Source organism: Mus pahari, chromosome 1 (genome assembly GCF_900095145.1).
Source record: "Mus pahari chromosome 1, PAHARI_EIJ_v1.1, whole genome shotgun sequence".
Taxonomy (NCBI): domain Eukaryota; kingdom Metazoa; phylum Chordata; class Mammalia; order Rodentia; family Muridae; genus Mus; species Mus pahari.
In genome coordinates this window covers 103,113,731-103,126,365 of record NC_034590.1, presented here as the reverse complement: position 1 = coordinate 103,126,365, position 12,635 = coordinate 103,113,731, and the positions used below count along the sequence as shown (strand labels likewise).

At 41.5% G+C, this 12,635-nt stretch overlaps 1 protein-coding gene across 3 annotated transcripts in view; it reads right to left on the bottom strand.

Annotated features, from left to right (window-relative positions):
• Nucleotides 1–12,635, bottom strand: part of Edrf1 (erythroid differentiation regulatory factor 1) — a 37,189-nt gene that overhangs the window by 2,704 nt on the left and 21,850 nt on the right. For all 3 annotated transcript variants that reach the window (XM_021200542.1, XM_029538077.1, XM_021200533.2), the window contains 7 exons: nt 12,046–12,264; nt 10,289–10,512; nt 8,051–8,209; nt 7,744–7,893; nt 6,484–6,637; nt 3,842–3,957; nt 2,144–2,295 (listed from right to left, as the gene is read on the bottom strand). In XM_021200542.1, the coding sequence (XP_021056201.1) occupies nt 2,144–2,295; nt 3,842–3,957; nt 6,484–6,637; nt 7,744–7,893; nt 8,051–8,209; nt 10,289–10,512; nt 12,046–12,264 (1,174 nt within the window). The remainder of the gene's footprint in view (nt 1–2,143; nt 2,296–3,841; nt 3,958–6,483; nt 6,638–7,743; nt 7,894–8,050; nt 8,210–10,288; nt 10,513–12,045; nt 12,265–12,635) is intronic.

Below are 12,635 nucleotides of genomic sequence, written 5' to 3'. Positions count from 1 at the left end.
ATACACACACACACACACACACACACACACACACACACACACACACACACACACATACATACACACACACACACTCTGCCACCTTGTGGACACCAGGAAATGTTGAAACCCTACCTGCAGTTAAGTTTCTAGGCAGTAAAGCTAAGACTCTCTTCTCCGCTGTGTGTTACTTACTCTGCTTTCTGGTGCACTAACGGCAGTGAACATACCAACACACCTTGCTGCATACTTGAGACTTCCTTCAATAAAAGCTCTCCTTAGGTAAGAGAAAATTACTCAGAAGGATAAGTTTGAAGACTGAGGTATGCCCAAAACAAATAAGTCATGGCTCCCTTGGTCCTCCCTTCCAAATAGATCGAGAGCACAGGAGGGGATGCAGGGTGCAATGTGGTTGGCAGTACCCAGCACGTGTGAAGTCAGTCTCTCTGAGGTGTGGTGTGAAGGGATAGGGCAAAGCTGGGGGGTGGGGTGGAGGTGGGGGAGTGCAGAAGATATTAGGAACCTCTTTCCACAGACCTACCTACCTCACTCTGCAAAGTATAATCACCCCTCTCGCCTTCTAACACTCTTGGTGGATCCTGAACCTAGGTACACTGAAACCCATACATTGTATATTTTCCCCAACACATGATGAAGCTGAGCTTATACTAGACACACTCAAGGATTAGCAAGACTTAGCATTGATTTTCTTTGTTTATTGAGAACTTTATTCTTTGCCAAAGCTGTCATATTCAAATTGTCAGCATCGCTGCCCTCTTGTGATCTAGGGCCATTATGAAGCAAGACAGAGGCTACACGAATACATGCCAACAGTACTACAACATGTTGGTCACCAAGCAAGCTACTAAATAACTAAAACAGGTAGATTAACAGTGTGTGTGGTGTGAATATGCTGGACAAGGGAATGATTTACATCTCGAGACAGCAAGTACTTCATCAGGTTATACAGTATGGTGCACAACACTTACAAGCTGTTTATTCTGGAATTTTCCACTTAATATTTTGGGCTAGAATTGACTAAAGTAAAACATCAGAGGAGGAACTTTAGCTGAGGGCATCTACTTCATTGGAACTTGGATCCTGTGCTATACAGAAGGTTTCAGTTTAAGAAGAAATTCTCAAATGCAGCTGTTCAAGTTATAAAAATGAACTCAATGGAGCATCTGGCAGGTGAAACCTCTCAAACAGACCAAACCAGCCTCTGCTATCCTAACAGATGCCCAGTTTTCAACACTCCTGAGCAAATATCCTACAGGCAAGAAATAACAGCCAAGCTGGACAGTAAATGAGAGTGAGGGGTTTCCTCATGGGCTTCAAACGACTGTTAATGAGAGAGGCACTAAGAGAAAACTCCAAAACTGCACAAGATCAGATTGCTTAACATCAGCAAGAAACAATTTGTGGAGTGATGGACTTCGTTGCATCATGGTTGTGGTGGACAGAAACTTCTGGAATGCTAAATGTTTTCAAAGCTCATAACACTGAGCCACACCGTGTATAAATTAAAACATAAAACAAAAATTATCTGTATCTCAAGATAAAATGGTAATACAGATTTAACTAGAAACAATGATGTATGTGGGTGCATTTTCTTTTACTTTTATCTGTTTTTCATGTTCTGTAATATGGGCTAGACTGCACTTGTGTTTGAATATCATGCTCCTGATGTAGGACTTGGTACTCAATTTCAAGTTAATGATGCCAAAGAACAGCTCTAGTGAAACAGCACAGTGCACACATCAGCAGAGGAACCTGGGCGCCCTGGCTGTGCACCCGATCATCATTCTCCCTCCCTAATATCCCAGCTTCAGAAACCCTAACATTCTTATTTATCTTTAAAGGTGCATATCCACATCATAGTCCCAAATTCACATCAAAAACATGTTTGCAAGTGTTACTACAAACAACTCAGGGTCTTCACTCCAAGGCTACGTGTCTCCTCAATGTCTTATTTACCTATGAATATGCACTAGGCACATGGTCATGATTCTTACCTAACAAGGAATAGTACTTAAAACTTTTGCATTTTCTACACACAACATAAATAATACAACCCATTCTTTTTATCAATAGCAGGAACTCATGTTCTTTTCATAGGTGAGGAGTTAGCAAAGAAGGTTCAATAAATAACCAAGTAATTTACCTCATTTTCCTTTTAGATGATGACATCAGTTTGATGGACTGAAGGAGAAGGAATGACAGACGAGATTCAAATATACTAAGGAGTTTGATCACTTCTTCTCGATTAAGATTAGGTGAACAATCAGCAGCCGGTGTAGCCTCATCACTTTTAGGCTAAAGACAGCACAAAGTTACTTTACCCAAGCTGCCCTCCTGCCATGTTTCATATACAGTGAAGGCTAAGCAGCCTCTTCAAATCCAGTTTATAGAATCATAAACGGAAAGAAGACCCAAAAGCTCCCTGATAAAGATACAGTAAAGTCCCCACACCTAAGAAATACTGACATAGAAGAAATGAATCCTACATGGAATTTCATGACTTCCCAGCACTGACTGGTTGCTATAGAAGCAACACGGAAACAGTACTGCCTAGCCAGGACCCACCAGGGACACAAGAGGTGGCAGGAGCCTGGAGCGCACTCAGCAGGAATGCTGGACTATGATGTGGAGCTTGTGGAGCAAATGCTTCCGGGCAGTCAGTTGGGATTGAGAGCACAGTGTTCCCCGCTCTTGGAAAGCAAAGGCAAAGACACCTCCAAGCAGAAACACAACCTTACAAGGCTTTGAAACGTCTAACAGGTCCCTTTGTAACTATGGCTCATTAAAGAAGAGTCAGTAATGCAATCATGCAAACACAGCTGCTGTGCTTTGAGGCTCCTGTGTAGTGTGTGGCCATGAGCTGATGAACTTGGGACACGGGCACCTGGGAAGGTAACTGGACCACTGGGCCCCAGCATTTTCAATGCTGCCTCTGGAGAATGTGTCAGGTAAGTATAAACTAAAGTTCCCAGGGGTTGGGTAGGTGAGTGTGGGACCTGCATGTGTGTTAAAGATTCTACAAGGCTAGCTGACTGATTAGAACTTTCACGACTGTGAAGAGCTAGATAGCTGCAGGTCAAATCATCTTGGGCTGTCTTTAGTACCCTTCAAAGACATTCACTGCCCACCTGTGTCTGGCCTAACATCCATCCTTGTGATAATGAGGTAAATCCTTTTGGAATGTACCAATAGAACCCTAGCTTCTGCCAACCCAAAGATTAAGGATGCCCTCAGATAGCAGCTGAGACCTACCTAAACCAGAGATATGCTTTCTAGTAACTTGTCTTGTCTGCATGATATTCCCACCAATGTATTTATAAAGTATTCCTTGCCTGGTTCTACTACTTTATGATTTCAGGAAACTGGTGACACTCATCTGTATTCCCAGGCATGTTCAGCCATGTGGCTACAGAATAAACGACCTCTCTTGGTGATGGGAGCTATGTCTCTGCATCAACACTGGGCTAGGTCTTGCAAGTTTTACAAAGAGGCTACTTCGTGCCTTGTCCCATTCTGCACGTGACCTGTTCCCCTTCCCTTTCCCCATGCTCAACATTGTTAGAGAACTTTTACCAGGACAATGGTGCCATCTACTTGGACCTGCTAATGTGGATCACAATTATGGGCCTATGGGCCAAAGAGCTTCTTTGCAACAACTTACCTAGTCTCCAGTATTTTGTTATAGCACACAAATAGACTAAGACTTTTAATTACATAAAAACATTACTAATTATATTTTTATATGGTGAATATATATACACATAATATACATACATTCATAAGTATGTATCATATGTCATACATTTACCGTAAGTCATATAAAAATGTTTTCTCCAATTACCTGGTCACATTCCTCTACAAGGTCCTTCCGGATGAGCTGGAATGCATGCTCAGTTCTCACCATGATATCAAGTGCCCCAGATAATGTTTTTAACTTTCCAACATTGCTATTCTGACCTAAAATAAAAAACAAATGATCATTCCTAAACTACAAGTCTATGAAGCTATCCAATGTTAATGTTACTGACTTTAGGCATTTTAAAGGCAGTTTGTGACAATCCTAACAAACCAAAAGATAACTTGTTTACTAGTTGGAAAAAACAAAAACCACTCAGCCTACCCAAAGCATTATATTACAATAATACCTTTAATTTTTTAAAGTGGTTGCAGTAATGTTCACTTGCCTCAGCATATGGCTCTATATGGTAAGCATACAAAATCTCTATGGACTAAGGAGCTAGTATCTCAAGTATTTGGTTATAGGGGACCAATTGACAAGAGCTTGTGGTTCAAAGGTCATCCCATTATTTAGTTGTGTGAAGTTGGTTGAATCAACTTGGTCCTCAATATCGGCTGTCCTATTGTAAAGTATCAAAATTTTTGTTCAAAGGTAGATCAGGTGAGTATTATACTTGTCTACATCGCTCAGCCACTGCAAGACACCTCAACACCCGTTCTCTGTTCACATTCAGTGTGTGCAGTGCAGTGCTATGAACAAAGGATTAATCTCCATAGATAGATCCAGCCATCCTCTATGGTTCTCAAGGCCATCTATAGGTCTTTAAAACAGTGCAATTTCTATGGAGTCCCTGAGCTGCAGAGTGATAGCTTATCTTCTAGAGAGATTGGAGGCTAAGTTCTACCATGCACCCAAATTCTAAATAAACACAGTGACTCCACATGCGGTAGAACAATGACGTGCGGACGTTACACATCATTGCTGGGATGAGGTGGGATCAGTAATACCTGCACTGAAAACACAATGCAAACTTTACTTCTGGGGAACTCTCGATCTTCCTTGACTGATTTTGCTGTAAGAACAGCAAGTTTTGAGTCCTTTTGCAAACCCTTAAACCTCACAGAGTGTCAGAGTCCTTAAGTGTGCAGAAAGCATCAGAAGTGAAAATGGGCATGGGAATTTCCCACCTGTTAATGGTCACCTCTTTCTGTTATAGTCTAATCTGCAACTTTCAAAATAGCCCACTACCTGAAACTCAATGGACAAATAAGATGTTAATGTAGATGTGGCATCTGGAAGGTAAGCCATTGACTATGTGAGCTGTCTTTGGGAAAGAAGAAGACAACAGAGACATAGGAAGGTGTAGGAGCCCCATGCACTAGGGTAAACTAAGCTGAAGCAGTGTCACTAATGACGACACTTAGTAATATTGCTGATAAACTCCACAGAGCTGGCTAACTCCCCCCTTCTCTTAAGTATCTCCATTATTTTTCCAAGATATTTATTTATAGTACTAGAATGGTTCAAGCATTTTACTAAAAGCATTATTTATTGTAAGTGTGAGGGGAGGTTCATTTGTGTCATGACACATGTTTGGAGGTCAGATGATAACTTGTGGGTCCCAGGGATAGAACTTAGGTCATCAGATTTGGGAGCAAGTACCTTTACCTGATGAGCCCTTAAGATGTTTTCCAAGTGCAATTAACTACACCAATCTGACTGTGTCTCCAATGTCTCTCTTTTACAAAAATATGTTCTAATCATGAAGAATTCAAACATGTCAGAAAACTGCAAGATGCCAAGTAAAAGGTTACCCTGAGCCTAATCCATCCTATATACATCTGGCATGCATACACACTGACAGGAAAACAAAAAAATTGAATGGTATTAGAAATGGTAATGAATTAATTTCTAAATGAGTCTATAGGAAATGGTTCTCCTTTTCTCCCATGATCCCCATGTACAGGCAATAAGCCTGTAGTTTCATATTCTCAAGGACTCTATCTCATACAAACTAAGGCACACATATTTAACATATACATTAATATCTCTAATCAGACTGCCTGGGATCAAAACAATTCAGATCTTGCCTCCCCATTCTGAAGTAGGTCACAGTTTTTACAGGCTGAGATTCCTGAATTCCAACATTGGATATCAGGCACACTCCAAAATCCAAAACTTTATAAAGTTTAAATTTGGAATATTAAAAAAAAATCAAGATAAAATAAAATGAGTTGGTATACTTCGAACAATAGTTGCCTTACCATATAAAAGGTCTCAAAAGCTAGCATTGCAGGCAAGGGGAGCCCTGGGCAAGAACCCCAGAGCGGGAACCCAGGAAGCACTAAGTGGTCAGAATGTTCTCTCATTCTCTGCTGTGAAGATGACATACAATGAAGTCCTCTCACTTCCTGTGACCCTCCCCCATTTGCTCATCTATCTGAGCTCAAGCAGGTATTACAGCAGCATCCATTCCACGATCAAAGGCCCCAAGTGCCATATTTAAAGAGGACCATGGTTTCCACGCTGCTGTTTCTTCACCCAAAACTTTCCATACTTAAAAGTCTCTATTCATTTCTCTAGGTTTTAAAAAGCATTTCAAAAAATGTAGGGAAAGCTTTAACTATGGGCAAATTAACAGGAAAATGGTCCTGCTTATATCGAGGAGCCACACACAGTGTGGCCTCCCTCTAACATGATGCAGAAAACAGCCAACACACATGTATCTGAGAAGTCAGACTTACTGCTCATTTGAAATTCTGCAAATGCCACCCTTTCTAACTGCACTCTAAGCAGTTCACAGGGAGCGTCTTTGAGAAGCTGAAAGAGCTTTGCAGCTTTGCTGTAGTGGAGATCTGCCAGCACTCGATGCTGCTTCCTAAGATGCTCATCACCAACCTACAAATAAAAATAATATAATAATAAAAAAAGTCCCAAGGCTGGAGCTTCAGTATTATTACTCAATTCTGCCTGTGTCACTATTGCATTCATTTTTATTTTTTATAGTGTTATAAGTTTTAAGTTCACTAACTTAAAATATCACTTAGTACCTGCTATGGAAATAATAAAATGAAGAGGAGACTAAGAACCATGAGTTCTCAGTAAGCCAGCTACTGCACAGTGAGTTCTAGGCCAGTCTGAAATGACATAGCAGGTCCTTGTCTTAAAAAATCTCAAGGGACAAAAGGAATAAAATTCAACCAAAGAAACAAGGGCTCCATGCACTACAGACAAGGTGTTCAATGACAGGCAGTGAGCCATGGGAGAGGAAAAGCAGTATAATTCCTTCTATCAAGTTCTTAACAAATCAGAAACAAAAATACAACTCTTTCAGTTGTAAAATACAGAGGCCCTAAACATGAGAGAACATCTTGGACAATGTATAACACATCAGTAGGGAAGGAAGCCCAGGGCTCTACAGAGCACTCTCCATTCTCTGGCCTCCAGAGCAGACATACTGGGGCTTCCCTCACATTCTTTCAACTGTGTCCATGCTCCACTGACACTTTCCAGACGGTTTCCTGTGCACTTTCCATTTCACAAGGAAGAGAGAGCTGTATTATAAATCTTAACTATGTAAACGTGGAAGAGGAGTATGTGCACATGAGTGCAGAAGGCTGCGGAAGCCTGCAGTGGCCAGAGGCACTGGACCCTCCTGGATCTGGGATTACAGATGGTTATAAGTTGTTGATTCTCACTCCTGCCCTGGAAGTCTTTTAAAATGTACACAGACTACTACTATACAAAGCTTAACTTACACTTACAACAAATATTAAGTAGCATACTCAGGAAAATCTGACTTCCACACTAAGAAACAATCATTTACAGTAGAGAAGAGTACAGTCACGGATAGAAAGGGAGAAGCACTGACATGCTAAGTTTTTCTAAAGTAGCCACATCAGCTAACAGGAAGAGGTGGCATGTAAAATCTACACAAAGCATTGGCAGGCTCGGCGGATACTTTTAAATAAATGAAGCACGGAATTTAATCTGGATGGCCACACCTGGTTCCTCAGACAGCTGTGGTACATGGAAGCCAGTCTGTGGTGGATGGTCGCAGCTCGGTACTGACAGAGGGGCTGCCGAGCAGTTGCTGAGTCAACATCGCAGTGCTTCAGGGACTTCATCATAGCCTCGCTGACTTCTTTCTCAATCTGTTCATAGATTTCAATGAGGAAGGGGAAGAATAAGCTTATAACTTTTTACAAGTGTTCACATTAAATACTGCTTGCTAAAGATGACTGATGTGCAAAATTAAATACAGGAATAAGTAGTGTTGACTTCAGTTTAAAATCCAGAAAACCTTATCACCTGTTCCTGAGCTTTTCTGGATAATGGAGCATAATCTTGCTGCAGAGTCGCCATGGTGAAGTATGTAGTGGACAATTCCCAGTTCACAGAATCCCAAACAACTGGGTGCATGTCTCTCGTTCCCAATGACCTCAGAGCCTTCAAATAGTAATCAACAGCCTGTGAAGAGGGCAAGTGTTAAACATGTGTGAAAGCATACTGAAATGAGACACGCTTCAAACATTCAGACATCAACTGAATCTGGGAGAATTAACTAAAGAAGGGAGGAGGGACAATCAATGTTAAGTACTGTACTGGCTAGTTTTGCGTCAACTTGACACAGCTGGAGTTATCACAGAGAAAGGAGCTTTAGTTGGGGAAATGCCCCCATGATCAAAGGGAAGAGGCCCCTTGTAGGTGGGACCATCTCTGGGCTGGTAGTCTTAGATTCTATAAGAGAGCAGGCTGAGCAAGCCAGGGGAGGCAAGCCAGTAAAGAACATCCCTCCATGGCCTCTGCATCAGCTCCTGCTCCCTGACCTGCTTGAGTTCCAGTCCTGACTTCTTTCAGTGATGAACAGCAATGTGGAAATGTAAGCCAAATAAACCCTTTCCTCCCCAACTTGCTTCTTGGTCATGATGTTTGTGCAGGAATAGAAACCCTGACTAAGACAAGTACTTAGTAAAGAGACGACCTGAAACAGACAGAATGCCCCTGCAAGGTTTGTTCTTGGTGCTGCTTTCTGACTTAGGATGATGCAGGAGGATGGACTTTGTTGCGTTTTTCTCCCCCAACTCTGAAGGAAAATTAACTTGTATAACTAATAAACTACAAAAAAAATTATTGTAGTGTAAAAATTAATTCTCTCACCCTCATCTTCAAATACTGGCCACAGTATTTTCACAACAGTTATATTAAGCTCTATCACCCAGCAATACTTATTACATTTCAGGTAAGTATTTAACTGTTGTGAATACACAAGTTGTTTTTTAGTCACTTTTATTTTAAAATGTACTATGCTAGGTATATTTTCCATTGAAGGCTAAATTTAAAGTTTCAAAACAGCTAATAATTTAAGTGCTCATGTCTTTTTATAAAATTTTTGTTTTTATTTACTTATTCCATGTATTGAAGTCAAAGACAACTTGTAGGAGTTGGTTTTCTCCTTTGACCACGTGAGCTAAGGAGACTGAACTCAGATCACTAGGTTTGGTGTCAAGTGCCCTTACCTCCTGAAGGCTCATTTCCTGTACCTGCTCACCCTCTCCAACACTGGAGACAATGTGACATTTGATAAGTCAACCCCTCCTTGCAAGGTAGCTTTTAATCCTCCTGTCTCAGTCTCCTAACAGCTAGAGGTACATGAGTACAAGAAGCAGGGTCATTCCTCAGACTGATGTTTAGTGTGTGTATGTCTACTGTATGTGTGGGGTGCATGCAGAAGCAGGGAGAGAACAACGGGACCTCAGAAGCTGGAGCTACAGGCAGCTGTGAGCTGTCCTATATGGGACCTAAACTCTGATCCTCTGGAAGAACACCAGGCATTTCCAATTGCTGAGCCATGTCTTCTGTGCCATGTTCAATTTTTCATGTACTATAAACTGTAATTTTAAAATAAAAACAAACATACTGAGCATTTACTTTAAAAGGTTATTTGCTCTTTTGCATATTCTTTTTTGTTTGTTTGTTTTTGAGACAGGGTTTCTCTGTGTAGCCCTGGCTGTCCTGGAACTCACTCTGTAGACCAGGCTGGCCTCAAACTCAGAAATCCGCCTACCTCTGCCTCCCGAGTGCTGAGATTAAAGGTGTGCAATGCACCACCACGCCTGGCCTTTTGCATATTCTTAACCTTTCTTCATACCTTAGGGATGTATTCACCTCTGACCTTACCTGTCACTTCTGCTAGACTGTGACCTGCTTCCACATTTACTCTCTGATGTACATTTCTATCTCCCATGCTGGCTGGGGCACACAGCCTTCCACCTGCATCTTCTGGAACTTTCCCAGTTTCTCTCTCTCTATGCCAATCTTTAGTATCCTGAACTTCCGCTGCATCAACACCATTTACTTAAGCATCTTTCCAGAACCCAACAGTTCCATAGGTTGTCCTCAGCACTAACATCCTACTGCTCCTACAAGCTGTCTGCTCCTTTGCCATCACAATGTCGAAGTCATCTGTAGTTTACTTAGTGGAGCAAAGGCCAGTTTAGATGGATGAGAGTGAATAGATGAGGTCTGATGTGAAGGCAACCACCTTACCTTGCTGTAATACAAGCCCTCTTCTGGAGAGAACTCCCGTTTGAACTCATCCTCTGCACCGCAGTGAGCCTGTGCACAGACCCGCATGAGTCTTCCTGTGTTGCACAGCAGAAGGGCAGCATTTGTAGCATCATCAATCGACTCAAAGTTGTGAATCCCCTTTTCAAAACAAGAAAAGCTTTTTTTCCACAATTGTTGCTCTGCAGCAGACACAGATTTGCTCACTTCACAAAGAAAGAAAGAGAACAATTGCATAAGCAGACATCAGTGTGAGCCCAGTGGGGTCAACTGCAGCACTCTCTCTGATGCCTGTCACATGAGGAAACACATTCTTCAGGAGTCACTGGGGTAAAGCACTAACTCCCACTAGCTTACAATGTGACAATACTTAGGATCAGGCCTTTGAAGAGGTGATTAAAATTAAATGAGGTCATTAAGAATGAGACTCTGATCCAATATGACTCAGGAAAAGACACCAAAGGTATACAGAGAAAGGGCCTTGTAAAAGCACAGTAGGAAGGTGGCTGTCTGAAAGACAAGAAAAGAAATCCAAGAAAAATCCAACCCTGATGTTGCCTTGACCTTGGACTTCCAGTATTCCTAACAGGGAAGTATAAATTCTAATATATTAGAATTTACCATGTGAGGTACTTAGTAGTCCCTGCAGACCAATACATTTAATCACAGCCATTCAAAACCAACCAAGTAAAGACACCCGAGCAGAGGACTACATTATTAAGCGTCAAACACACATCATGGTTCCAATTGAGTTTTAAGAGGCTATAGTTATATTTTTTATATAGTTCTCCTGGATTCTTACTATATACCACATGCCCGCCCACTGACAAACTCCAGATGTGACTTAAGCACTCAGGTTCTCCCACCAACAATGAACTTTCTAGAGCATCATTTGTGCCCCCTGAGTCAAGCACAGTTCACAACTTAGCAGGCATAGATGAGTTTGGTTTATCTGTGGCCCTCACTTCCAGCTAGGCCCCTTCCCTCCTCATAGCACCTAGTCTTTCCACTAAGAGCCCCTTGAATGGCTTCAGCTACTTATGGGGATGCTTTTCAATCTGAGGAGTATCATTCCTTTACAGCTCTAAGCGCATTTATAATCAACTACTAAATTAGATCTTTCCACTAGCACCACTAGTCCACTGATATCACAAGTCAACCCAGTGCAGCCTGAACCTCTACTCACTGCTTCCTGAACTCCATGTAGTGTGCACTGCTACCCTCATCGCAGGCTCTTGTGTTCTGCACACTCATGCGAGCCTTCCCTTCCTCATATCTCCATCCAGAAGTCCTTTTCAGGGACTGCCAGTGCAACTGTATCATCTTTCCCAAAGCCTTCAAACACCCTACAACTAGGGCAGACAGCTTCTCCATCCACTGCACTGCATGCATATACCTTTTATAGCACATTTCCCAGAGATCTGCATTTATAGCAAGATTTACCAAGTGGAAGAGGTACTAGTTGCACATCCAATACAGAACCTGGCACAAGACTGGCTGTCTAAATTATTTCTGAACTTTCCAGTCTAAAGCATTGAAGATACCTGAATTGACCAGTCTAAAGTATGGAAGATACTGGAAAGAATGAATCCCAAGGGGAAATGTTTTTTCTAGTTGTAAGATTCTCAGCAGAGAACATTGTAATTACACATCCTCAGGTTCTTTGCTCCACCCACAAACAGTGCAACTGATTCTCCAGTACAACCGGGAATGCAGAGAAGGCCATAGGAGACACTCACCTACTCGCTCACCCTGCAGTGCAGCTGCCTGATTCATGTAGAACACACCGATTTCATTTCTAATGTTTCCCATTCTCTTCAACACTTGTACATAGTGTTCTGGATTCTGACTTTTTAAGTCACTGAATTGCAAGATTTCATTAGCAGCCTCATAACATTTACAACTAACTGAAAGTTGACTTTCTAAGTCTGTAGATAGATCTGTTGCCCATGCAAATCCTTAAAAAAAGAGAAAGAAATATTAGGACAAGTGATGTTATGAGCCCTTACTCCTTAATACCTGTAAGTGCCTGACATTTTAAAACAAAAAGAAAGTGCAATACAGTGTAAACACAGACTCCATCAATACAACAAAAACTGTGTCACTGTAAAATGTCTAATAAAATGGTATCTTCCTAGAGTATTCATGTTTGCTTCAAATAGTATTTTTCTTCCTATAAATACCAGCTATTTCTACCACTTAGATCTTCCCAAGCTACTTGTACAGACTAAAGGTCTTTAGTACAGTTAGGCAGCTTTGCTACTTGTTTTTCTGGACTGATGGGTCCAGCTCCTGAAATAGAACACATGCCAAGCTTAAGCCACCAAAG